The 26,990-nt window shown below is 42.6% G+C and overlaps 1 protein-coding gene and 1 long non-coding RNA gene across 2 annotated transcripts in view; one reads left to right on the top strand and one right to left on the bottom strand.

The window, feature by feature from the left end:
• epha2b (eph receptor A2 b) overlaps positions 1-18,389 on the top strand; it is a 30,025-nt gene extending 11,636 nt beyond the window's left edge. Inside the window, exons 4-17 of the mRNA XM_014969868.2 lie at positions 4,511-4,666; positions 5,565-5,924; positions 6,110-6,240; positions 6,689-6,860; positions 6,938-7,031; positions 9,160-9,215; positions 9,347-9,472; positions 10,323-10,508; positions 10,600-10,661; positions 10,799-11,008; positions 11,378-11,527; positions 11,627-11,820; positions 12,375-12,530; positions 15,547-18,389. Of these exons, the coding sequence (XP_014825354.2) occupies positions 4,511-4,666; positions 5,565-5,924; positions 6,110-6,240; positions 6,689-6,860; positions 6,938-7,031; positions 9,160-9,215; positions 9,347-9,472; positions 10,323-10,508; positions 10,600-10,661; positions 10,799-11,008; positions 11,378-11,527; positions 11,627-11,820; positions 12,375-12,530; positions 15,547-15,655 (2,162 nt within the window). The 3' untranslated portion in view covers positions 15,656-18,389. The remainder of the gene's footprint in view (positions 1-4,510; positions 4,667-5,564; positions 5,925-6,109; positions 6,241-6,688; positions 6,861-6,937; positions 7,032-9,159; positions 9,216-9,346; positions 9,473-10,322; positions 10,509-10,599; positions 10,662-10,798; positions 11,009-11,377; positions 11,528-11,626; positions 11,821-12,374; positions 12,531-15,546) is intronic.
• On the bottom strand, positions 4,884-5,891 carry LOC148158276 (uncharacterized). Its single transcript, XR_015763739.1, has 2 exons — positions 5,804-5,891; positions 4,884-5,721 (listed from the first exon to the last, which is right to left on the bottom strand). It is a non-coding gene; the product is annotated as an uncharacterized LOC148158276 (long non-coding RNA).
• Positions 18,390-26,990: the final 8,601 nt, after the last annotated feature.

Below are 26,990 nucleotides of genomic sequence, written 5' to 3'. Positions count from 1 at the left end.
CTAACCCTACCTTTTATTGTTCTAGTTTTTGTAGTTTTTATGCCATCTACTCCATTGAAGCTACAGCCTCCACCTTACTTTAAAAGTTAAGCATTAACCATTTTTAGCCTTCACGCGTGCATGTGTGGAAGTCGGGACATATTTCCTCTTGGTGACATTCCTGAGCCTGAAGGCTGTGTTTATGTATGTGTGTGAGTGTTTTGGTGGGGGGGAGTGCAGAGCAATGTGAAGCGCTTTGTATTGTACTGCCGGTGTGTGAGGTCAGCACTTTCCTTCCCAGCAATCAGTCAGTCATGCCCCCCAGCGCAGCCCAGCAAATACACCCACCCACCGTTCACTGCTAACAGGACGAGGCCTCAGCGGAAACCGGAGGTCACCTAATCCCTCAGTGACTCCCCGACCCGTGGGCTCAGGGTTTTTCATTGTCGCTCAACGCCGTGGCCTCACTCAGCTGCTTTTCATTTTGTTGTCCTGCCTGATAAGTCGTTTTGTTTATTGGTGCATTTGGTCCTGTTCTGGTCACTTCCCCTGGCCAGGAAGTCGATGGCTGTCGGCTTTCAGCCTGTTGGCTCGGGGAGGTGTGGTGAGACGGTGTTGCCTTTTCCTCCTGGTTGTCTGGAAGTGATGCAAACCAGGACAACTCTGGCCTCTGGAAGCTCTGAGTCAACCCGGGTTGGCTTCATCAGACCCTTCCAGCAACGATTTTAAAGCTCCTCGTCTCCAGTCTGCACTCTGTGTACCTCTCTTCCTGTTACTGAGTGCGAGGAAACGTAGAGAGTGAGAGGTGAAAGGGGATCGGGGAATTTATTGTGTTTGTTAACAACCCCAGATGAAAGCTTGGGTGCAATTGTAAAACAGATGTAATGCCTTCACAGCTGCTCCATTGGTCAGCTAATCTTTTTCACTAATGCCTTCAACCCCCCTCCTGAGCCCACATGCCCACACATCAGCCCCTACACCTTTATGGCTCCTTGTCTGCCCCCCGCCTCCCCTGCTCTACCTCTGTGACCTCTGGCTCATGTTACCCAGGCCTCCTCCCCCATCAGAGGCCCCCTCTGTTCCCTCAATCCAGGTACCCCCGATTGCTAATTACTTGTTGTCACCCTGCATATAAACACACAGACATGACATATCGCCGTTTCACGCAGGGTTTGTGCAGTTTGGAGATGAAAAGAGAGGAAGTGAAATAAATGAGGGCAAGGACAAAGCCAGGCTCTTTTGCCCCCCAGAAATGACCAGAGAGCTGCCCTGATACAGATCTGACACTGTTTACTTCTCGCTTGGCTTTATTTTTACAAGATCTCCTTTGCTCGCTGGCCATTCCTCTGAGTCTAACCTTTCTCCCTTTCCTTCTCGTTGGTGCGAGCATGTGTTTGTTTTACTTGGCCAATGACTCTGTGTAAAGCCACGCACAGTTTAACTCACCCTCAGGCAGACACGACCTTTCTGCCTTCTAAAAAGCTCAGTGCCGCACTCAGTTGTCAGCCCCCACCGCTCTCCCTCCCCATTCGACTTATTCGTCATGTCCCGGGGCCCATTTCTGTTGTCAAGCCACCATGTTACCCATTCATCCATCTATACGACCAGGCATTCATCACTGTCGGCGTCTCATCTGTCTTAAGTTCTGCCGACGCGCCGGTGAGCCCTCAGAGGCTCTAGAGCCACTCCGGCTCCCTGAATGCTACAGGCCCTTGCACTCGTTCTCTATAAACAAACACGGGCCACTCAAGGCACACAGGGCCCCTAACATGACAAACAGTTCCTTGTTTGTAGCAAGTGGGAGGGGATGAAAGGGCCACTCTTACTTTGTCAAATTTCTCAACTCCAAAGAAGCCCAGGCACTTTTTGTTTATGAGCGCCATCGTCTCAGTAAACCCTTTTAGGGAATTTGTGCCTGCGTTTGTGTTGTCTCAACACATTTCAGGTTCCTTTTCGGTTATTATTCTGCTTCACGACTCTTCGCCTCAGTTCTGGTTACTCTGTTGCTCGTGCTACCTCGTGCCCCCATGCTTTGATTGGCTGCTTTAGGAAGGAAGGCAGCGTCAGCCGCACACTTCCTGTTTCCTGTTGTGTCCAGCAACAATCCAAAGCTCCCCTCGACCTTCTCTGTGGAACAAGGAAGCTCGCTTTCCTCAGACTTTTCTTTTTTGTCGAGGAATCCTCTCGTTAAATACCCCAGCTGTACCGTCGCTGTGACTCATATTTGGAATATTTGAGGTACACAAACCCATTCACCTTTACCGCCAAAAGGTTGGCTAGAGCTCAAGCTATGCAGTTCCAGGCCTCCCATTGGGTGGTGTGCACTGGAATGCGTCTTGATTATAGAGGCGACACACAGTGTAAGGCCATCATCTCCACAGGCCTGACCACGATGCATTGCAGCTTGCACTGTAACACCAAATAGAGGCGAGTCCTCCTCTATTCAGATGCCATGTGGCATTTCAGCTATTCCCATCTGCAACGCCTGTGTCTGTATGTTTTCTTCTTTCAGCTTTTGAATGGCATGGCATTCTCCTTGCCTGCTGGTCAGTGGTGAATAGCAATCTTAATGGGTTAGCTGGGAGGAGAGAAAGCAGGAGAGCAAGGAATTTGGGGATTACATAGAAGGAGAGGTAGGGAAATGAATCAGGGTTTTGGGCAACAGCTGTTCCCCCTCCTCAGACCAAGAGTTCGTCCCGGCATGTCTCCTTTCTTTCTTCAGCCCTCAGCAGGATACAGTATCCCCCTCTTCCTTTCTTAGCCCTTCTGTCACTACTTCCCGCCTCTCTCCTGCCTTGCCTGTCTTCTGTCCCGTCTGCGTTAATGAGTAGTCGTATTTATAAGTGAAACAGCTGCCCAAGATAGAATGGAGATGCTGTAGAGAGAGGCAGGACTAAACTCGGTGCAGTCCTATTGGCCAAAGATCCATACCCTTCTTTGTGCAGAGTGATTTCTCTTGCCACAATTGTTGTCAGGCCCTTTAGATAACACACCTCCTCACATATGCTCTGCGTCAGCTCGGTGAGCCGCAAGTTTATAAAAAGCCAAGCAAAGTTGAAGCAAGGCTCATGGTCAATCAGCTAAATCCCCTTGATATGACTCAAATGGAGCCGGAGCCATGTGCTTTCCGTCTCCCATGTGGTCACTTGTGGCTTTCAAATGAGCTTCCCCCGAGCAAGACAAGCCAAAGGGCAAGCTAGACTTTATCTCGGCGCGAGTCTGATATTGTCTTAGTCTTGGCGCTGCATTTTTTTTTTTTTTTCCCAATTAGCCTCTTCAGGAATCTGACCTTGTTTGCTTATCACTGACTGTCTCAATGCTCTTCCCAGTCAGTGTCACTGCTGTATCACTGTGAAGGCCTCATTTCATTTGGCCAACACGATCTGTCCCTACAGCGCCTAATCTCTCTTTTACCGCAGTTTTCTCATATTCCAGCATCTGTTTCCTCTGATGCATGTTCATTTAACTGCAGTGTTCCCTGGCATTGAAATGTGTGTGTGTGTGTGTGTGTGTGTGTGTGTGTATATGCATTATGTGTGTAGCTGAACTGAATCAGCAGAGGGACATGAACAGGTGACAGGCTGTGGACCTAATCCCTCTCCTGATGCCACATTGTGTCCAGTAGTGTGCTTTGCATACATGTCTGTGTATTTTCTTCATGCACACGACTGTGGGTTCATGTGAGCATTGCATACACGGGCGTGTGTGCGTGCGTGTGTTTATGATCACCCTATGGTGTGAGCAGCAGCCCCAGGAATGCTCTCGCGGAGTTAAAGGGCAGCCGTCTCAATTTCATCCTCCTTGACGGTGCGCTCTCAAACCAAATTTCACACCGTATTAAGTTCATATTTCGACATTTCCTTGCACAGCTGGGCATCCTACCTGCATTTCTTTATTTAGAATTCAAAGTGTGAAATTAGATGTCACCTTATCTAGGCGATGCTGTTTCAAAGTATCCGTGTGGGTCTCTGAGAGAAAGAAATATAATAGACTGCTGGGTGCCAAATAGCACTGTTGGTCTGGTTGCTCTCGCACCTTTTCTTCTGTAGTTATGAAAAACTGACTTGGAGTTTCGGAATGTCGTAATACTGGTTGAGTTTCTTGAGTCAGAGACAGTAAGACAGAAGCAATGGAAGAAAGGAAAGTCTGTGGAAAAGTTGAGAGTAAGAGTAGCAGCATGGTAGGAGCTGTGTGATTGTGTTTCAGTTTTTGGCTCAAATGAGGATCATTTTATTTGTAATGACCAGAGTTTTACTGAGTGGTCTGAACACTGTGCAGACTCCTCCTGCCTTGTTCCCCCCCTCTACATCTCTCTATCACCTGCCTAAATGTGGTATTTAGCCATGGCACAATTAAGTGTCCCCTCGACCTCTACATGTTGCTCTCAGGGGTCAAAAGTTCAAAGCATTTCAAAGAGGCTTGAACAATCTGGAGAAACTTGCTTTGCTCTGTGCCATTTAGGATGCTGCCAGAAGTCCCTATTGTCTCCTTTGGCTGATCATCTGCTGTGAATGTCTTTTTCTCCTTGCAGAGTGTCAGCCAGGCTTCTTCAAAGCTGAGGCGTCCAGGGACAAGTGTGAACCATGTCCTGCCAACACCGAGAGCCACAACTCCAGGTCTTTGTTCTGTGTGTGCATGGATGGCTTCTACCGGGCTCTTACAGACCCCGTGACTGGACCGTGCTCAGGTAAGAATTGTGCAGAAATGAATGCTAACTTCTATAAATTACTAGTTGTACTAAAAAGTAGAGAAGCACTGAGAAAACTTCCGCTGATTGCAATCTACAGAAGTTTATGCCAGCCAGATACTAGCAACGTGTCCATTACAAATGTGTGCAAAACATTGGTGGTAGTCCACTACTGTCGATTAAAAGAGAAACGCAATTAAAAACACACACAAATGAGTTTGTTCATGCATTAAGTACTTTAAAGAACATGCCACGCCGTCATCCTCCTACCACTTCCTGTTGTCTTCTTTGTCTTTTTCTGGTTGTTGATCCAACATGGAATGATCCATTCCATTGCAGTTTAGCAAAAATACATTCATTTCGATGTAGCTGAAAAACAACCTCAACCTAGTGCAAAAACATTTTATCAAAAAACATGAGTTTTTTCACAAAGTTGGCGTGTTTCCAATATGCGAAGTAAATTGGCATGATTCCAATTTGCACAATCATATAGTCAATTCAATCGCAGCTACACACTAAAACAACAAACAGCTCAGTGATTCTGGTTTGCATTGCTGACAACTCTTTACTGTAGATGCAGATACAGACGGAGGATGTTGGATCTGTTAGCCATTTCTACTATAATTGATTGAACTGTCACAGCTGTTAGAAGCAACAAGAGAGAAAATACACATTTCTACTAAAAGTAATTTCCTTTTGACACTAAATTTCCTGATGTCATTGCATTTGCCCGGAATAAAATGTACTCTGACCATTTTCATGATAATGAAATCAGTAAATGAGTCAATTTAAAATAACATTTACGTTCATAACTGTTGAGAAACAAGCGGTATTCAGAAAGTGTCTTTGGTCTTCTACCTACTACATATTCTATGTTATCCTGCTCTGTCCCTGCTAGGCCTCCCTTCTGCACCTCGAGGTCTGGTGGCCACTCCCAACTCTCTTACTCCGGGAAAACTCCTGCTTTCCTGGCAGCCCCCCGAAGACACCGGCGGTCGAAGCGACATCACCTACAGCGTCGAGTGCCACCGTTGGGAGGGCTCGCAGCACCTGCCCTGTGGAGAGAAAATTCGCTATGACCCAGCAAACACGGGCTTGCTTGACACGAAGGTGTCAGTGAGTGAACTGGATCCTTACTCGAACTACACCTTCACCGTGGAGGTGCACAGCGGCGTGTCCATGTTTCCCAGTCAGCCAATGCCGCGCAGTTTCAAGCCGCAGTCCTCTGCCACGCTGAACACATCCCTTCACTACACAGGTGAGTGCTGGTGACATGAAGCAGAGCTGCGATGCTATCTGTGCCGCAGTAATGGCTGATGCTATCTGCGGGGTACTGACGGCTTGGCGGTCCGAACGAGGCCTGGGGAGGGGGAGGGAATTGTCCATTTTATCGTTTTAGAATCTTAAAATTGAATTTTTTCCTTCTCTGTCTATCGTCCTCAGACCCGCCCAAAATTACATCAATGCGTCTGGTCGAGCGGGACTCCACCAGTTTGTCTCTCTCCTGGGACGTTTTCCCTCGTCCACGGGTCCAGTCCCAGCCAATCCGCTATGAACTCGCCTACCGCAAAAAGGTGTGGAAACTTTTTAACCCTTGTCTCCAGAAATGGGGTACAACCGAACCCACACACTTGAAACTTGTATCATCTTCCACAGTCCTCTACGTTTGCCTCAGTCCTCGCACACACAAGGGTTAATAGACCATGAGAGCACACAAACATTAAAGAGCTTAACTTCATGTTTACATTTAGTCCACATGGCATGATTAAAGCTATTAAGAAATGCATTTTGCGTTTCATTTTAATGAAACGCAAAATGCATTTCATTAAGATGAAATGCATTTTGCATTTCATTTTATGCAAAATGCATTTCCAAATAGCATGAATGCAATTTGAAACTCATTCAAATTGCATGAATGCAATTTGAATGAGTTTCTGATGACTACTTAACAAAAAAAGAGGCTTTTTTAATAGGTGCTGCTTTAACGCTGGGGCTGTTGGTGAACTTTTCTGTTTTTCCTAGGACAATAAAATCGACGTAACTACATACGTGGTGCTGAAGCTGGAGAAAAACTCTGTGCAGATCAGCGATCTCTCGCCAGGCACAGCCTACCTGGTCAAGGTCCAGGCCCTGGGTGATGACGGCAACCAAGGAGTTTCCAGCTTGGAGGAACAATTTGAGACGCTGTCTGAAGGTGCAGGGAGAAACCGCTCTAGGAAAAACTTACTGGCTTTGTTTGGGAATCGTCTCACTGGTTTATTTTTCTTGCAGGTCAGCTCAACAAGACTGCTGTTATCCTTGCTGGGGTGGTTGCAGGAGTAGTCACGCTGCTCATTCTGATCGTCATCGTTTTCCTGCACAGACGGTGAGTAAGCGGCCCGCTCCGCCGCTTTCCCTCCTTCTTATTCTGTCCCGATAATCTGTCACAACACGACATCCTCCGCTGCCTTCCTCTCTCATTCTTCTGCTTTTCCTTTGTGGGGCCTCCAAATGGCCTTTGCATTCACTCTCTCCTCACCTCTTTCTTTCACTCTTCCTTTGGCAAACCGTCGTTTTCTCTATCTGGACGTGTGTGCCAGCACTCACCGGGGAGGAATTTCTCCTGAATGTGTCTTGTCATTGCGCAACGGTTGCAATCTACCAAGTGTTGGGAGCCTTTGAAAGGAAATCAGACATGAGTGGCACATTGTTGTCGATAAGAGGCGCTCGCTTCTTTTTTTGTACGAGGCCGAGGGCGCTTTGTGAGGGTGACCCGGGCCTGTACTGTAGCAGATTGTAGCCACCTCTTTCCCGCCTGCTGGCTTTCAGCCTTTGAATCGGCTCAGCAAATACAGGCCATCGCCAGGGCTTTGTCAAAGAAACGCTTCTGCCTGAATGAATGCATAACAGCAGAGGTTTGAAAAAAAAAAAAGAAAACAAATCAGGAAAATTTCTTAAAAAGGTTGCTGAAGTTGGGTGCTGCAACTTTTTTAAGCTACAGCCCTCCTAGCAGCTGTCCTGGGTTCAGTATTTGTTTTATTTGTTCACACTCGTCCCCTTCTCTCTCTCTCTCTCTCTCTCTCTCTCTCTCTCTTTGCTATTCTGATCATCATCTCCTACTGATGAGTAAAAGGCCTGCAGCGCCGCAGTAAAAGATGTGTCTATTACAAAAGTGTTCTTATCTGTTAAGCTTTTCTACGTTTTGCCATTTTACAACCACAGTACAAAGTAATAATCTGTTGTACAGCTTTCATTGAAACCATCAGAAGTTTGGTGAACATTTGTTTTCACACCACATGAGTCAGTGCTTTGTGGAATCAGCTTTTACAGCATGTACACCTCCAGGTCTTTTGGGGTTTTTTTTTTCTCTACCAGGTTTACACATATAGAAACTGAAACTTTTGGCCATTGCTACTTGCGAAATGACTCAAATTCAGTCTGGTTGAATGGAGAACATCTGTCAACATCAGTTTTAATGGTGTGTTCAGACCTGAACGTCCAAAATTAGACCAGCATTTGTTACATTTTCAGCTGGTGCAGTTCAGTTTCACTCTGCACTGTGTCAAATGAACCAAGCGCTAATTGAAAAACCTGGCCTTCTTCACGAAATGTAAACAAAAATGGAGTGGCGTAATATTTTAGCGGTTGTAAGATTGCTTTTTTTAATCTTTGACTTTGATCCAGAATGCTCTGCCCTATAATTCACTTATTGGTTTTGGAGGGGGTCTCCGGTCCACTTGCATTCACATAAACAAATCGCACCAGAGTTCACTTGAGCCGAACCGAGACCTGGGTTTTTAGGCGGACCAGAGTTGATTACGCATTCACCCCTCCCCCCCCCCCCCCCACACACTGGACATTCTAAAGAAACAAACTAAAGTTTGATTAAAGTGGATTAAAGAAGGCTGGTGTGAATGCACTCGTAGTCTTCCCACAGATTCATAGTTGAATAAGTTACTTTGACTGGGCCATTCTAACACAAGAATATGCTTTGATTTAAACCCTTGTGTTGTGATTCTCTGCAACATGCTCAAGATATTTTCCAAACTCTGAGAGGTTTGCAGTTCTGCCCAGTGCAGCTTCCTTGTTCCCTCTGAAAATAAGCATTCCCACAACATCATGTTGCTGCCGCCTTGTTTGGTACTTGGGATCTTGCGTTTAGGATGATGTGCACTGTCAATTTTCTGATAAGCCTAGTAATATGTATGGAAGACAAAATGTTTAATTTTTATTTCTTATCTGACATAAGCACCTAATTCCAGATGTCTGCTGCATCACCTATATACAGCTTTATATTTATCTGCAAATTTATATCTCACCTGTGTGTTCCTTGATCCTTATTCAGTAATATGATCAAACAAACCTCACATCGTCGCTTTCCTTTAACTTTATTCTTATCTATATTGGTCAAGCAAATAACAAAATCTCTTTGACATATGGTTGTATCCTGACAAAATGTGTAAAAGTTCAACGGTTTGATTTAAAAACTGTGTTTTTTTTATTTTTTTATTCAGAAACAGAAACACACACACCAGGCAAGGACCAGAGGACACCTACTTTTCAAGCCCCGGTAAAAAAAAAAAAAAAAAAAAAAAATATATATATATATATATATATATATTCTTGATCTCTCTTTTTTTCATTTAATTATATTTGTCTTCCTCATTTGTTAACATGCAACCATCTCCCTGTGGCTCGCAGAGCAATTAAAACCACTAAAGACGTACGTGGATCCACATACGTACGAGGACCCCAATGTAGCCGTCCTCAAGTTTGCCACTGAAATCCACCCGAGCCACATAAGCAAACAGAAAGTCATCGGAGCTGGTGAGTGACAACCCTGCAGAGTTAATCTGCTGTGGGGCTTAGCTTTAAAATCTTGAAAGGCCTTTCCATTTGCACCCCTCTCGTCCCCGAAAATATTCACTGTTTGTACTGCACATTTTCCACAGCTTAACAGGCTAATGGGTGGTTTTTACTTTGCTGAGATTAGGATCTATCTGGCTTTTTTTTTTTTCCTCACCCGGCAAGTTGAGAGATCTTTTTTTTCTGCGGTTAACTCTTGGCGGCGACATCTTTATGTTTTGGCCTGAGATGACATGAACATTGCACAACAGAAATGGCTGCAGACACATAGTTTTGGAAGAACATCACAACACCTTGCTTCTCCGCTCCCATTGAGGATACGTTCATTCAAGTGCGACCACCTTTAGCCTTTGAACCAACGGTCCGTTTGAGCCCCCCTCACCCGCCCCAGCTCCCACGACCAAATGTCCCCTTTCCTTCTCGTGTGACAGCTGATTCCCATGCTCCCACACAACAGGTCGTCAACTATTTACACAATGTTGCTTCTTTCGTTCTTTTCCTCTCTTTCTCTCTCTCTCTCTCTCTCTCTCTTTCTCTCTCTCTCTCTCTCTGTCTCTCTCTTTCTCTCTCTCTCTCTCTCTGTCTCTCTCTCTCTCTCAACACCGAGCCAGAACACACCTCGGTGGGAGCGCCTCAGGCAAAACAGCCGCAGAGACTTCCTTATTTCTTTTTGTTGCTCTGCCAAGCCCTGTGGCTAGAAACTTAAGAGAGCCCATCGCACCAATATATATGCACACATCAAATATCTTTTCTAAATCAGCTGTGCAAATTATCTTTTTTTTTATTTTTATTTTTTTTCCCCCACCTACAGGCGAGTTCGGGGAAGTTTACAGAGGCTCCCTGAAAGCCCCTGGGAAGAAAGAGGTGGCGGTGGCGATAAAGACGCTGAAGCCCGGCTACACGGAGAAGCAGAGGCAGGATTTTCTGAGCGAAGCCTCCATCATGGGACAGTTTTCCCACCAGAACATCATCCGTCTGGAGGGAGTGGTGACCAAATGTGAGGCTTTTTCTCCACTTTATGTTTTTTTTTTTTCTGCATATCTGTTGTAGGTCAGTTTGGGCTTATGGTTTGTTCTGCTTCTGCGCAGTTAAACATGCGATGATCGTGACTGAATTCATGGAGAACGGAGCACTGGATAGATACCTGAGAGTAAGACCGATATGTTCTTCAAGTTGCTTTTTTGACGAATTGTGATTCTTTTTCTCATGTTTTCTGAGAGTATTTACAGTAGTTATGTAAAAAAAAAAAAAGAAAACAAAATAATTCTCTTATTTATTTTGCATCAGGATCATGACGGGGAGTTCTCGTCTCACCAGTTGGTGGGAATGCTGCGTGGCATCGCCGCAGGCATGAAGTACCTTTCTGAAATGAGCTACGTTCACCGTGACCTGGCTGCCCGCAACATCCTGGTCAACACAGCCCTGGAGTGTAAAGTTTCGGACTTTGGCCTTTCCCGGGTGCTTGAGGACGAACCTGAGGGGACCTACACCACCAGCGTAAGCACCTGCTTTGATTTTCTGGGAGCTTTGAGGAGTAAAATTCACTTCAGTTTGGTGTTTTCTTTGGTCTCCATGATGGTGTTTGTTTACGAATGTTTTCTAATAAATCTCAGAGGCTCGCAAATTATAAATAATTTATTGTTATTTATTATAAATGATAAAATAGTTGACTCCTGAGGGCAATTGGTTGCACAATTCACAGAACATCACCTTTCCAGTAGTTTTGTTTTTCCTTTCTGATATCAGTATTTAAATATCTATCGATTATTGTACAAACATCTTCTAGTGTACAAATCATGTAATTACTACAGTAACTACATATAGTAACTTACTCCCCTCTCTGACTCGATGGTTTTCCTTGAACAGGGAGGTAAGATCCCCATCCGCTGGACGGCCCCGGAGGCAATAGCCTACAGGAAGTTCACCTCGGCAAGTGATGTGTGGAGTTTCGGCATTGTCATGTGGGAGGTCATGGCGTTTGGGGAACGGCCTTACTGGGACATGAGCAACCACGAGGTTTGTCTTCATTTCTCAACTCTTTTAGTCGGGACGTCATTGGAAAGATGTAACAATTTACCAAAATAAATAAATAAATAAATAAAATACCATCTGCAGGTGATGAAGGCCATCAATGAGGCGTTCCGGCTGCCAGCGCCCATGGACTGTCCGTCGGCCGTCTACCAGCTGATGCTTCAGTGCTGGCTTCAGGATCGCGCCAAGAGGCCGCGTTTCGGAGACATCGTCAGTCTGCTGGACAAGCTCCTGCGCAGCCCAGACTCACTAAAGACCATCGCAGACTTTGATCCACGGTAAAAAAAAAAAAAAATACCAGGCAAACTGCCTTTAATAGATATCTTTTCTGGTGTGGATTCAGTCCTGAGTGTATGAGGTTCTTTGAAACCAACGTCCTTCAAAAAACTATGAATCAGGATTTTGTCTGAGTTTTAGTTTGTGATGAATAATAAATTTTATTAATATATAAAGAAAATTGGGAATTTATGGAACTACGTGTGAAAATAACACTGAAGTAGTTCAAATTGGGTGAGGCTGCAGAGTATAAAAAGTAAAATCACGGTACACGTGTCCCTTTTGTTTCCGATTCTGTGAGTGAAAGCGTGTTTCTCCTATTAAGACAGAGCAGACACCAAAGACAGTGAGAAAGAACAAAGAGATGTCATCCCCATATCTTAATCACCTCTTACCCCGACTCCCTCAACCGGTTTTTTTTTTTTTTGTTGTTTTGTTTTATCACCAACTGGTTTCCTGCTCAGTAATTACAGACCTCAGTCATCTGTCTCTTGTTGTGGGAAAGCGTGTAAATAATTATCATTAACGTTTAGGTCTGCTCCCTTTCTTTTCCCAGGGTTTCCATCCGCCTGCCCAGCACCAGCGGCTCGGACGGCTCCCCCTTCAGGTCGGTGTCCGAGTGGCTCGAGTCCATCAAGATGAGCCAGTACAGCGAGAACTTCACCCGCGCCGGCGTCGTCACCATGGACCAGGTGCTGCAGATGAAGAATGAGTGAGTGACAACACATTAACTTCAATATGGACTGTGTTCATTTTCTTGACACGCATTAAAAAAAAACAAATAAATGAATAAAAAACAAACATAGAAACAGAAAGTAAGGTACTTATATGTTTGTTTTTATTAGTTAAAACTGCAGTATCTAACTTTAATTAAAAAAAAAAGTTTTCAGTATTTCTTTAAATCATCATTACATTGTAACACTGTACTACAAGAAAAATAATTTATGAAACAATGAGCTCCTCTGTCGTCTCCCAGTGCTCTCGCTGGCAGACACACACCACTCAGTCAGAAACAACCAATCAGAGCCAGGAGGAGGGTTTTAGTGCTGTCAATCATATCCTTCCACCTTTGCTCTTTGCTAAGCTAAAGCTGGTTCACCACAACATTGCCTGCCACAAATTCTAAGGCTAGCTTAGGTTACCCATCTGTAACAGTGGATAAACTTTGTTTTCCACCATTAGCACATTGAGCAGCGCACAGGAGCTTGATTGACAGCGCTAAGACCCTCCTCTTGGCTCTGATTGGTTGTTTTTGACTGAGTAGTGTATTTCTGCAGACCACAATAGCAGCTCAGGAATTGGAGGTACTTTTCACAGATAATCTGTCTCATGGCATACTGTCACAACATGGTGACATTTTAATAAATATGGAAAAAAACAACAACATATTTTTATTAAAGTCACAAACTGGAGTTTTAAGGAATCTGATCAGCTTAATCATTCAGGTGTGATTAACCTAACTGACCACTAAACACTATTTTTAAACTGTTTGCAGCTTGAGGAAAATTTCAAATGGAAAATCTAACGGAGTGAAGGAGCGGTGGGCACATTTTGTGGTGGAGTTGTGGTTTCTGTTGCTCTTATTCAGCTGCGCTCTCTCCATTCTCATCCTGCCCTCAGCCCAGACACACATAGGCCAGCACTTTTGCCAGAGCCCTTAAAAACCACCAGTTTTGCTTGTTTGGGTCAGGAACCTTTTGTGGCTTCTCCAACATTAAAGGAGAGCGGCATAGACTACAGCCAAGTGGAAAAAGATCGACTTGAAGCTGAAATAGACGGATTTGATCCGAAAGCCTAAAAGGAGACTGAAGAAGTTGGCTTGTGTGCCCCCTAAAGTTTTCACAGCGCAGTTTAAGGGAATTACACCTTCCATGGTGTGTAGGAGTCCTGTAGGAGGCAATTTACCCAAACAGGCGCAACCGTTGGTGGGTGGGGGGGAGTCTATGGTAAAACACATAATTTAAGGTTCCTTTTGAAGAATAATGAAGGCCAGAGAGTTTCTAACCACATAGCTAAAAAGAAGCCACCTTTTTTTTTTTTGCCATTGCACGTGCTTAGGTTTGTAACCATGAGAACAAGACAGGATGAGGTTTAAAAAAATCCCAAACTGTGTTATAAAGAATGTAGGAGCGCTGTAGAAAATCCCAGGGCAGGTTTGACTAGTTTATAATTTTAGAATTTCATGCTTGCCTTGTTCTAAGGTGGTCCTACTACCGATTGTTTTCATAAATTAGGCTTTTCATATGTCACATTTGATTAATTAATTGCATACAAAATTAAAAATGATCAATTACTCACATTTTTTTTTTTTTTTTTTTACATAAATAAGTCAGAATGTTTAAATTGTGTTTCTGGTACGTCTGTAAATCTGACATGCAAACAACATCCTCAAAGAAAGCTGCTTTTCTTGTTTTCTGCAAAAAATGATTTGATGGGACGTTAAAAAGACTGCTGTTGTGGGCAAAAAGGAGTTAGCCCATTGGCTAAGCTATTAACCATAAAATAGCATCTCAATGCAAAACATGTTGCTAGGTTGTTGCTAATGCTAACTTTCCTGCAGTTGGTTAGTGCTTACAAAATGCAAACCACTAGCTCACTGCTGCGCTAGCAGCTCCTAACCCACAGCGGACCCTGCCGTAACTCGCAGAGGCTTGTTACCATGGCTACCGTTGACGTCAGTGAGATATTTTCTGCAATGTTAGGTTGTTTCTCTGTCATTATCATAGCTGCAGCACAATGGCAACTTTGAACTTGTATGCTCAAGGTTGGTGTGAGCAGCATGTACACAGACATGACTGACAGCACCATCCTACTGGCTCTGATTCTCTGTGCTTTTCTGCAGATGGCTATAGGTCCACAGGTTTCACCCAGAAAAATGTTATTATTGAGACAAATATGAAAACCTGTATCATTCTTACTCTTCTCAATAAGCAGTAGTTATTACCTCTTGTTGCTCTGTCCTCCCAAAGCACTAGTAGGAGGGTCGGTTCATAGATAGAGCGTCCAACTTAAAACACAGAGCCTCGTATCCCGGGCTCGTAATATCCGACTGGATGATACTTTGGGATACAAATGAAAAATTAAACAAAAAATGTAAAAATGCTATTTGTCGTGACATCTCGTGCCATGCAAATTTTATTAAGCTCCAAACATACATGTAACTAACTCTCCTGATCCTCGGGAAGACATCTGCACCACAAAGCCGAGACGAGCCCTTTTGAAGTGCTTGTCGTGCAGCATGGTGTGATTTCTTGTTTCCATCTCGGGGCATCTGGTAGCACTCTCTGGAAACCACCAGTCATTTACGATCCACCCTCTGCTTCCCAGACAAAGTGATTCATGGTCAACGGGGAGAATCCTCGTTAAGTAATTAAAGCTGTAATTAAGGCTTTGACTCCGGGCTGGTGTTTATGCAGGGCTTTTTGCAGGATTCGCATGTGTGTCTCTTTGCAAAGTGAAACCCCCGCTAATGCTCGTTTTATTGTGGAAGATGAGTTACACCTTTTGGCAGAGCGAACTTGGAATGCACCCCACCTAGCTGGACCGATTTAAAAGTTCAACCTGAACGCGTTCAACTCTAGGCTGGCATTTCATCACCTTAAATGAGTCTGTGATTACTCCAAGACTTTGGGAGGCTGGAAGGATGCATGTGGAAACTGTTGGAACGAGGCCAGGGTGCAAATATGTGCGCAGCTCTTCTTCAACACCGCTCTGTCTCTCCTCCACAGGGACATTAAGAACATCGGCGTGCGACTGCCCGGCCATTTGAAGAGGATAGCTTACAGCATCTTGGGCTTGAAGGACCAGACCAGCACCCTGAGCGTGTTTGCTGTGTGATCCTCCGAATGAAAGGGATGTGAAATTGGACACAGGCAACCCTTTGAACTCCCCGGCCAAGCTGGAGCGATCTGCGGGGAACGGCACCCAAACGGCAGAACTAGGAGAGAAATGTGCCAAGCTTTTGGGCCAAATCAATCAGACTAATTTACTGTACCTTGTAGAGTTCTTCTTCTTTTTTTTTTTTTTTTTTTTTTTTTTTTTTTTTTTTTTTACCCACAGGGAAACGGAGCACATACCTTCAACAGATGTGTAATGTAGACTTTTGATATTTAAATAGCTATTTTTGTACTATAGTTGTCTTCCGTACGGATGCGATTCGTCGCTCATTCACTTTCGTCCGTTTTCCATTCCTGCTTCAGCTTTATGAAATTGCACCCTGAGTTTGTTACGAAATGAACAGGGAGAACGTTTGTAAGAGCAGCAGAGTCCAGTCAGAGTTCAGATTATGAGTCTCTCACTGATTGGCTCTCAGGAGGATGAAATGAGTTTGAGCTAATCCAGATTTAGGGTTAAAAAAATTAAAACAGGTTGTGAATGTTTCTGCTGGTTCTGTGCAGAAATTAAGCTATGATCTTATGGGTGGTGTTTATATACAAAAAAACAAAACAAAAAAAAAAAAAACCCAGGATGATTAGGTACTTTTTTTTTCTTTTTACAAAGTAAGTTTTTTTTTATTATTATTCCTCTTTTGCAATGAACTGTTACATAAAAACATCAACAAAAACATTTTTATAAGAATCATATAATGTAGCACTTGGAGCGAGTCTCATATTTGTCACATGATTGTAAACATAAACGGGCATTTACAACCTAAAACGGACGAGCTATTTGTGTCCTGAACCATTTTGCATTTTGCCTCTTTTTGTCGGGATTTCGTGCAACAGACCAACACAGTGCTTTGTAGTGGAAGGCAAATATTAAAAAATAAATAAATAAATAAAAGTCATTCCCACAGCATGGCGCTGCCACCTCCATGTTTCATGAGGAAAAATTTTGTATCTGTGCCTGAAATGTTTTGTTTTTTTGTGGTGCCATTGCGACCCGATAGTGCCTACTTTGACCTGACTACCGAGTTCCTTACATTGTTTGGGGATAAACTGCAAACAGTATTTTATATGACTATCTGGCTGCAAGTGGTTTTGACTTGCCACACTTCCATTAGAGCAAGATTTTAATGTGTCTGGTAAAAGCTGTCATGTCAACAGATTCTCCTCTCTGGGAGTTGGAGCTCTGCTGTTGGGTTTCCATCCCATTTTGTTTTACGGCCTCATCTCGCTTTAAACCTGGCTCTAACTTCAGCCCAGGCCTGTTTGGTTTGGTCCGAGTCAAGTCGAGTTCATTTGTTTTCCACATTTCAGCAACAAAAGCAGCTCAAAGTGTTTTACACCATAGAAACTTACGCAGCTGATTATGAAACAGGCAATAAAATGTTACACTTTGCCATCATCCACATCATGAAGCAAATGTACATTAAACATACTAATCAATGTTCCAGATCGGAGGCAGCTCTTGACAGGTCGGTTTTTGGCTTCGATTTAAAGAAGCTCATTGCTGTTTGCGGTGCCGTTGGCTGGATTTTATTTAGAAACATCAGAGTAAAAGGGGGCTCAAAGAGTTTTAAAACTTTCTGTTGTTCTTCCATTTTGCGATGATGTACTGCTTTGTGTTGGTCTGTCACGTAAAAAAAATCCCAACCAAATACTTGTGATTTTGTGTTTTGTAATTTGCAAAAATGTGAAAAAGTCCAAGGGTATTAATCACAAGGCACTGTATGTGAAAGTTGAGACTTTTTCGTAATTGAAACAAGCGGGAATTCTGCAAAACTTCTCAAAAAAATAAGTGAGTCGAGAAAAATACTCAGCAAAAAAAAAAAAAAAAATCACTGGTGAGAGATCTCGGCTATAGTCTTTTTTTTTTTTTTTTTTTTGCAGTTTTACCATTTTCCAAGCGTCCTTATTAACATTCAATCACATTTTGAGTGAGTTATTTTCAGATTTAAATGAAATGCTATATGAATGAGCTGCTCGACTCGTTCCAGACGTTTTAAAGTGCCTGTTTGTGGAAGATGAACCGGTCTGCCTCCTCTTTACATGAAGCGGCTCTTCTGTGTAGCAGTTTGTAGTTGAAACCCCCCCAGTGCTCTTAATCCATGACTGCAAATCTTGTGTGTTACTGATGTACACCTTCTTTTACTTGAATTTGTATCTTGTCGTTAAATGAGTGATTCTGTTGTAGCTCACCAACAAATGGGATTTTTTTTTTTTTTTTTTTTTTAAAGGGATGTATTTTTTGTTAATATCTGGGTTTATTGGTTGGAGTTGCATTTTGTAAATTTTGTACAATATCCAGTATCAATCATATTTTCAGACTGCTTTTATTTTGTGTGTGTGTGTGTGCGCGCGCGAGTTTTTTTTTTTTTTGTTCTACGCTCATGACTTCCCAAAACTTCCTTCATCTATGAGCAAACCCCTCCTTCCTTTGCAAATTCTTCCTTTTTTGTCTGCTGTTTTATTCTGTATTTAATAGTGTATTTATTTTTGAACTGTTATTTATTTATCCTGATAAACACTGAGCTGGGTTTGTAATTGGAGGTTGCTCATTAAGCCTTAATTAAAAGAAAGAAAAACACAAACAAAGCCATTTCCCTCCATTTTTTTTCCATTTCTGATCTGTTCATGCCTGTGATTGCATTCTTGGCGAATAAATAAAGTCTTAAGCTGAATTCATCAAAGGCTGTTGTATAACTGTTTGACTGCAGGGCGGACTAAAGGCTTGTTTGTTGTATTCACGGTGCCAGGATGTTTATGCTTCCACCTAGACTTGCGTACAACACAGCTGAGTGATTTTAACTCGGAAGACGGAATCTGATGTAAACATGCGAGCGCTTCGTTACGTCCTGAAAATGAAACAATCTCACCAGGCAGTTTCACACAGGCGTCCAGACAGATGACGTGTGCAGCGGCTCCGGCAGCAGCTACTGCTGCTGCTGCAGCTGCAACCGGTTTGAATGGTCTGACATTAACAGCAAAATATTTCAATAAGTAGCACTAAAAACTTGTATTTCAATTCATTATTCAAAATATGTCATTAATGTGTTGGTGATTAGTGTGGATTTGCTGAGAAACTGATCTTTTTACTTTGAAAATGAGCAAAAAACAAAAAGATTTGCTCTTCAAAGCCCTTTAATGAAGTCTGGAACACACTTACTTAAATTGATACTTAAAATATATATTTAAAAAAAAAAACCAGGTAATCTTATAAAAAAACTTATGTTTTGACAAATACAATTTTCATTTTGTGGGGGAAATGTTTTTTCTCGTTGCTGTTTCATCTGTATTGTACAGTATAGAATGTTATTCAAAATAATTTATGAAACATGAGAGTTAAATATTTTAAATATAAGATTTATTTTTGAAAGGTTTCCTTGAACGAGAGGTGACCACCTTATTCTCGGGGTTTATGGAGCAGTATGGCCTGTGTATTGCGCCCAGTGACGCTTATGGACTTATGACCGTTTTTCATATTTCTACTTCCTCTTCTGCTCTGCAGTGAGAGGTTTGACTCACAGAGCGACCCACCAGGTCAGGTCTGCACCTTTACAGTTAACAATATTCACCCCACTGTTGCCAACTTATCGACTTTCTTGCTATATTTAGCGACATTTCAGACAAAAAACATTCATATCAGCCAAAATCAAAATGGGCAGGTCAGACTTTTTAAAGATCAGTGACCAGGGATCGGCCAGAAAAATGCAATCAGTGCAGCCCTACACACATATTCATGACATCCTTTGATTAAATAAATTTCTCTTAAGCGTAACTCCAATAGCTAAACATTTAATTTATATTATGAGTCTTTTTATTTTATTTAGAAGTTGATATAAAAATAATTGTTTTAGCCACAAAATGATTATGCTCAGCAGCAAACACATCCCCAACTACAGCATAGAGTGATAGGTATTTTCTCAACCTACATGAAAGAACTCCAGACAATGTTACTTAGTTTTCAACCAAATTCTTGTGAGAATTGAGAAAACACAGAAAACCCTGGCATTTCTGCTTGTCCGGTAGAAGCCAGTCTGGCTTCCGCCAGCAGTTTACCATGCATTCTGCCATCCTGCTGCAGAACCTGCCTTTTTATTATCAGGGAAAAGAGAAAAGGTGGGAGGAAGGGCAAGACAGGAGAAACAAACTACTTTTGCACACAGGCAGTTTCATAAACTAGGAGTATTTGGGTAGATAAACAAGCAGCTGTAAAACATAATTCATGGTTAGGGAAAAGCAAGTTTCATGTTTTCACACAGTTAATTCTTTAACATGAGGGTGGAAAGGAAGATGGGGCCTCCTGATAATCATGTTGCAAAGACATTCTTGTGAGTGTAGGAAGACAAAGGTTCCAACCTAACATCAGCTCACACACACAGTAAAAAGATAAAACCCTTTAAATAAGAAACAAACTAACTACTACTGTGAAAGTGATAACACAGACTGTTTCTAACATAGAGTAGCTCATTGATGTAGTAGCTATGAAGCCTGATGTAAAAACATTTTGCTAGACAAAATCAAACATTGAGAAGATTTAATTATTATCAAATGTTATGAAATATGGCATTTTGAAGCCAAAAATAGCTCAGAAATATACAGAACCAAGCAGGAGAATCAGCTTATTTAAAGTTTAAACTCAGTTTCACAAAAACACAAAGACCCGACCATGAATGTTTGGCTGTTGAACTACTGTTCAAACTAATTTTCTGTTAGCAGCTTTACAAATCTTTTTTGTAAACATTACATTACCAAGGCACATTAAAACAAACTTTTATCTTGTTTTTTTTCTATTCTTCCTCTTGCTTTTCTCCCTCCCTGAAGGATAAGTCCTTTTTTAAGACATTGTTTAACTTCTGACTGGAGCTTTGAACATTTGGATGTGCTCTCAGAAAATTAGAATATTGTGTAAAAGTGCAATATTTCTTGCCAGTCACCTCAGAATATGAAACTCATTAGAATAATCACATGGTTGTGATTATTCTAATAATCACAACCATGTGATAAGACTGACATGACACTGTCATAAACATGACATAACATCTGTCATGAACATAAAGAAGTCTTTATGAATGTTTATGACAGTTGTCACGAAGTGTCATTCGGTAAATAATGACATTTTTAATGCAAAGTTGCTCCAAAAGTTGCATTAAAAGTCCATTAAAAGTGCCAGCTTTGCATGATTTTGTAAATTATGATAATTTAATGCAAAGTTGGCACGTACTCCATCGAAAACAAACAGGGTTGGAATCCACAACACACCAATATGTCTTCTGTCTCCGGATACAGTTTCATGTTGATTAGGTCAAATGAGTTAGATAGCGACAGTTCACACTAAAACATGACAGTTCCTGTTCTCAGGGGGCTTGGCCTAAGTGATGTCATCATTTAACCATTGGGTATTGTAGGGGATGCGATGATGTTCAATCACTGAAAGTTTGGTGCCTCTGTGCATTTTTGTGTAGGAGTTATAACAGTTCGCAGTTTCATGGCGAATAGGTGAACTTTGACCCCAGGAAACCCCCCTTTAGCAAGCACGAAAACGCAAACCTTTGATAACTTTTAATCGGCCATGCCTTATGAACGATCTGACGGAGTATTTTCCTTTTGTTATCGGCTCTAAAGGTTAAAGCTGATTGATCGAAATCCCTAGGAGGAGTTCGATCAAATATGAAGGCTGTAAATGGCCGAAATGGGGTCAAAATTGGAACTTCAATCCAAAATGGCAGACTTTCTGTCATACTTGCACTATGACATTAATTGTAAATTCTGAGCATCTTGGGGAGCTCTACAAGTGTACCAAATTTTATGTCTTTACGATGAAGTAAGTTAATAGGAAAGGGTCTTCCGAAAGCTCAGAGGTGGTGCCGTTGAGCAGTTTCTTTTGTGATTTTTGCTTTGACCTTAAAATAATTAAAATTTTACACGGGCTCTATATGTCCGCCAAGTTTAGTGAGTTTTTGAATACGATAAAGCCTCCAAAAAGCCAATTCATTTGGCCCACGAATCATAATAATAAACAGCACGATTACAATAGACCTTCGCAGCGCTTTCGCTGCTCGGGCCTAATAATGTTGTGGCACATGCACTAATCTAAGTCCAAATTAATCCTCACTGGTTGAGACCACTTAGAGATTTAAAACTTAAGAAATTTACAATCAGTTATTATTTAAAAAAGTCATTGAGGTTACACAAAGTGTGATATTGAAGCCCACATGAAGGAATGTGTCAACGAAGAGTATGTTGAAGTGTGTCATGTTTGAAGTAAATCAGATACTTTAAACAGATTTCTCATGAAATCAGAGATAACCGCCACGTCCTTAAGGAAGAGATCCAGAGAATCTGATCTAGAGATGGATTTGTTTGCGAACTCTCTGACTCAGCCTCGTCTTCATCTGCTCGACTCGTGCTTCTTGTCCCGTCGGTATTTTCTTACCGGGTTCCCAGGCCTTTTTAAAACTGTCTCAGTGAGAAGCCCCTTTCAGAACTGGCGGATCTCCAGAACCGGTGACTAATTTAACTGGAACATTTTCAATTGTAAACCCGGCATATAAACAGGATTTATTTAAGGCGTTGTTTTCAGGTACGGATGAGTCATGGAGCATAAAGCCCGATGGTCTATTGTGACTAATGCTGCTTTTTTAATTTAAAGGGTTAAAAGTCATGCCAGAACACATCGCAGCTATTTATCCTTATGTAAGATTGTGTTTGCTCTTGTAGCAGCTACATGGGGGACGTGAGGCGTTTATTTTCTAAATAATCCAAAAGGAATGCATCTGTTTGAGTGTGTGTGAATAGGAGACGGAAGGTTTTGAAAGAGGATTACATTTTTTGCGTGTTGGGTTGCCTTTCCTTTGCTGTAAGATGAAGTCCTTTCTGTTTCCTTCACGTCTTGTTAAAATAGCCAAGAAATGACTCAATACTGGCTGCAAAGATTAATTTAATTCATCCAAATAATCTTTGACAAACTACTTCTTATCATTCAGAAGCATTGCTCTCAGGTTTGCAGGAAAACAAATTTAAAACTATTGTCACAAAAAAAAAAAAAAATATATATATATATATGTATGTATATATATATGTCTGGCAGAGTGATGCTGCTTTAGCTTTTTTTTTTTCTTTTTTTTTTTTTTTTGCATGCTTCCAGCACATGGCTCACTGGATGGATGGACTTCTTATCACTACAAGCTACTAATAATCACAAATATTTAAGCAAGTCAGAAATGCTGAATGTTGGAAACTGCGGATCACCCTTACAATAAAACAAACATATCTTCCTTTTGTTATGAGTGCATTTTCACAATATGTAATAAACAAGAAAAAGTTGCAGAAGATAAGCATATGCAGGACTATGCAAGGAGATGTGAAGAAGACATCTCCTTGTTAAAATTTTATTTTGCTTTGAGAGAAATTAGATTATGACATTTTATATGTAAGCAAAATTTTACTATGTCAGGCTATTGTTTTTTTTGTTTTGTTTTAGCTCAGTTAAATTCAAAAGTACTTGGGAAATTTAATGTTGTGGCAACTCATATACAACTCTCTCTTCAAAGAGTTGTTGTAGATCCTAATGGCTGTGGGGAGGGAGGAACTCCTGCTGCGGTCTTTATTACAGTGTCTGTGAAGAAGCCTCACACTGAAGAGACTGTGACTGTCTGATGAAGACTCCATAATGTCCTTCATTTTATAAGGAATCTTCTTCCAGACGTCCCAGAACAGAACAGCTTTTGTTTTTCTGTAGTCATTGACTCTGACGCTGCAAACACAACAGACGGTGGCAAAAGAGATTGCACTCTCCACAACAGACGTACAGAAGATCTGCTGCAAACACTGAAAAACATAAAGCGAAGTTTACTCTGTCCCTTCTTATGCAATATGTTGACCATGTCTACATATTGCATGGTCAACATATTGCATAATGGAGCATTCCAGGAGCAGGAAGTAAGGTGTAATGATTCAACCCAAAACTCAGGAAGAGCAATAAGACATTCCCCGACAAGCTACAAAGCGCGACGTAATCGACAGATTCTCCTTTGTGGCTGCTCTCTAGCCAGGCTCTGCAGAGCAAACAAGAAGCTGAGTTGCTTGTTAAACAAACTGGGAACATTCCAGGAGCAGGAAGTAAGAGATAACACAGGTGGTTTCCCAGGAACTCCTCCTCAGTGAATTGGACCACGGGAAACCTGCAACTTTGGACATCTTAACTGCAAAGGAAAACCAGATTGTCCATTTACTGGGGATGATTGCTTCACCCACAGGAAGACTCTACTCGTGGAAAACTGGAAATGATGGTGCAACTGCATGGAAAAACTCTGGCAATGGGGTAAGTCAAAGAGCAAAACATAGGAGCATCAATGATTACAATGTCCACAATTCAATATTCGATGGTCACAGAAAAAAATCCAAGTCAGCAACACAGCAGGCAGACAAGGCAGAACAAATCCAGAATCTGAAGGGAACGGGTAGATGAAGCAAAGTTTAGCTAGAAGTGATGGTCAGGATGCAGAAAACAGGTCAGGTACACAATCACGAACATTGACTTGGAACTAGAGTTTAGATTTATGGCCCAAAATTCAGGCCAGGATTGTTTGCTCAATGGTCAGGTTGGGTTGGGCCGGGGCTCCTGTGGCAGGTTTAACAAGCCTGCAATACATACAATACAGAGAAAACCACACAAGAACGCACAACATAAAGGTGTGGTTAATGTAATTAACCTACTTATAGGTAGACTAAGTACTCCTTCACTATACCTATTATAAGTAGTGAGTGGAGGAGTAGACAGTTTAATCCGTCGAGGAAATAAAGAAAGTAAGCAGGGTTACCACAAAACGGAGCTGGAAGACGTTAAACAAAAAGCTAAAAGCTGGTGAAGTTACACTGCTTACTTAAATGGTGGCGTAACAAAGAAGGCAATATATATATATATATAAAATGATATGTCAGGTTTACTTTGGGCCTGTAAATAAAGTTGATCAGTCAAGTCGGATCAGGATGCCAATGGGCTCAGGCCAGGTTGTGTTGGGTTGGTTTTAGACCCAATCTAAACTCTACTTGGAACTACTTCAGGTTTGAGACACGGACGATGACAGCAGTGAGTACAGAGCAGGAGTTTACACAGGCAGCAGCACAGAAGGCAGCAATCAGCAGCTAGCAGGAGCGGGAGGGGCAGAGCAAAGGTGCAACATGAAACACGACAGGAACAAGGAAGTCATGTCATGGGGTAGGTATGCTTCTCATGTCACTGAACCGCTGAAACCCATGGAAGTTACAGATTTTACTCCAAACCCCTGACAGGAATGTAGTACGTCAGCCAACATGTTAGCATCATCTGCTTTACTGGCACTGAGTTTAATTTCATATTTCAAGAATCACACTTGCTGGGAGCGCAGATAAAATGGAACTCCACAGGAATCCAGCAGGTTTGTACATGCCACGCTCTCCTTCCTGTCTTTACCTTGACTCAGTCTGGTGGCCTTATCACCCAACCCCCGGCACGCCCCGTGACCTCCTGACAGGGAAATCTCTGCTGCCTTGTGTTCTGAATAATCATAAACTCTGACAGATTGGTGCGACTTACCCAGCCTTCAACGAATGTCTCTAGATAAGAGCTGCACGCTACAAGGAGGATCGGCAACATGGAAGGATTGAACCAATCGGCTACGTGTTGCAAGGAAACACGGCCTTTGCATGGGAACTTGTTGGATTTGCCACTGAGTGTCTTGTGAGCCTTCGTCCTTGACTTCCAGCTGGCTGTGTGTGTGTGTGTGTGTGTGTGTGTGTGTGTGTGTGCGTGTGGTGTGTGTGTGTGTGTGTGTGTGTGTGTGTGTGTGTGTGTGTGTTCTTGCCTCTGTTAAACCAATAGGATGCCCAGAAATAGTCCTGGCTTTATGTGGCGACTGTAAACTGAGAAAGCCTTCCACTATTTTCCATCTCCAACCATCCATTGCTCTTAATGTTTCACAGCACGTGCATTTTTTTTACCCTCCTCTTCCATCCACGATGGAAAAACAGGAGCAGCGCAGTTCAACTGATGATTGGCCCTGTTAGGATTTATGCAAATCCCCATCCGAGTGCATCAAAGCGGAGTTTGGTTTACGTCCGTGTCTTTGCCCTGTAATGGGATTATCCTCGCTCCACAGAGGCTCAATGTGTGGAAGTTTGCGTCTTGTCATTAGTACTGTAAATGACAGAGGAACACGGGGAGGCAGAGAGAAAGAGCAGGAGGGGAGATGGAAGTCTGGTGATGATGGTGGAAGTAGGGAGAGAGAGAGAGAGAGAGAGGGGGGGGGGTTAGCTGGAGATTTGAGCCATACCAGAGCTTTACAGCAGGCCACAATAGCATGTGTGGTGATTGTGTTGAAGGCTTGGCGTCCGGGGCCGAGCTTCCCCCTCTGTAGACCGTTGTATGTGGGGGCCCGCGGCTTTTCCCTCCTTCTTGTGGCCTGTTAGATGTCTTTGTTCCCCATGGCGGAGGCCAATTGAGAGAAGAAATAAGGGAAAAGGGAAAACATTACCACAGCATCGCTCGTGTATGACCTCTCCCTACACCCCTGCCCTTGGGTGTTTTTAAAAAATTTTTTTTTTTTTTTTTTACATGTTTTATTCTTTTCTATGTTATGTCCTTTTGGCAACCCTCAGTGTCACGCGCGGGTCTACGAACTGGCAAAAGCTCAGGAATCTACATCCTTGCTAATTTTAGCGTTGGGTTCCTGACCAGAAAACACATCCTCCAATTTCTGTCTATATCGGTCCTCCTGCATGCGTCTTTCCGTTCCCGTCTCTCTCGCAAGCAGCCCGAGGCCTTTTTCTTTTTTTCTTTTTTTTTTGTCTTTTGCAGATTATTCTGCGAACTCACTCTCCTCCGAGACCCTTCATTTTCTGAATTTCACCGTATTCTCGAGGCACGACTTTCTTTCTACGTCCTGATCTGAGAACCCGAGAGGCAGCCGTAAGCTCCTCTCCAGGCCCTGGTCTGTAAAAAAGCAAAACAAACTGAAGCCGTACTGTAATAAACTTCTCAAATAATATAATAGGGAGAAAAAATAATCATTCCCAGCATCAGGCACTTCCCTCAGCGTGCTTGCCGAGAGCTGTTTGATGTCACCACAGACGACATGAGGGGGAGCGGAGAGCCGTAACACAAGCTGCTGTTGACACAAGCTTTGTCTCCCTGCAGACACTTTGTATATTTTAAAAGCGTCCGCCTAACTCGCTCCATATTATTGCTGATGTCACCCGACGCTTTAAAAGTCCCACAGACACCGCCACACAGGAAACGGCTCGGAGTGACG

The sequence above is a fragment of the Poecilia mexicana genome, unplaced genomic scaffold (genome assembly GCF_051168715.1).
Source record: "Poecilia mexicana isolate PSO_F unplaced genomic scaffold, ASM5116871v1 scaffold_7, whole genome shotgun sequence".
Taxonomy (NCBI): domain Eukaryota; kingdom Metazoa; phylum Chordata; class Actinopteri; order Cyprinodontiformes; family Poeciliidae; genus Poecilia; species Poecilia mexicana.
This window is presented reverse-complemented; position numbering and strand designations above follow the sequence as displayed.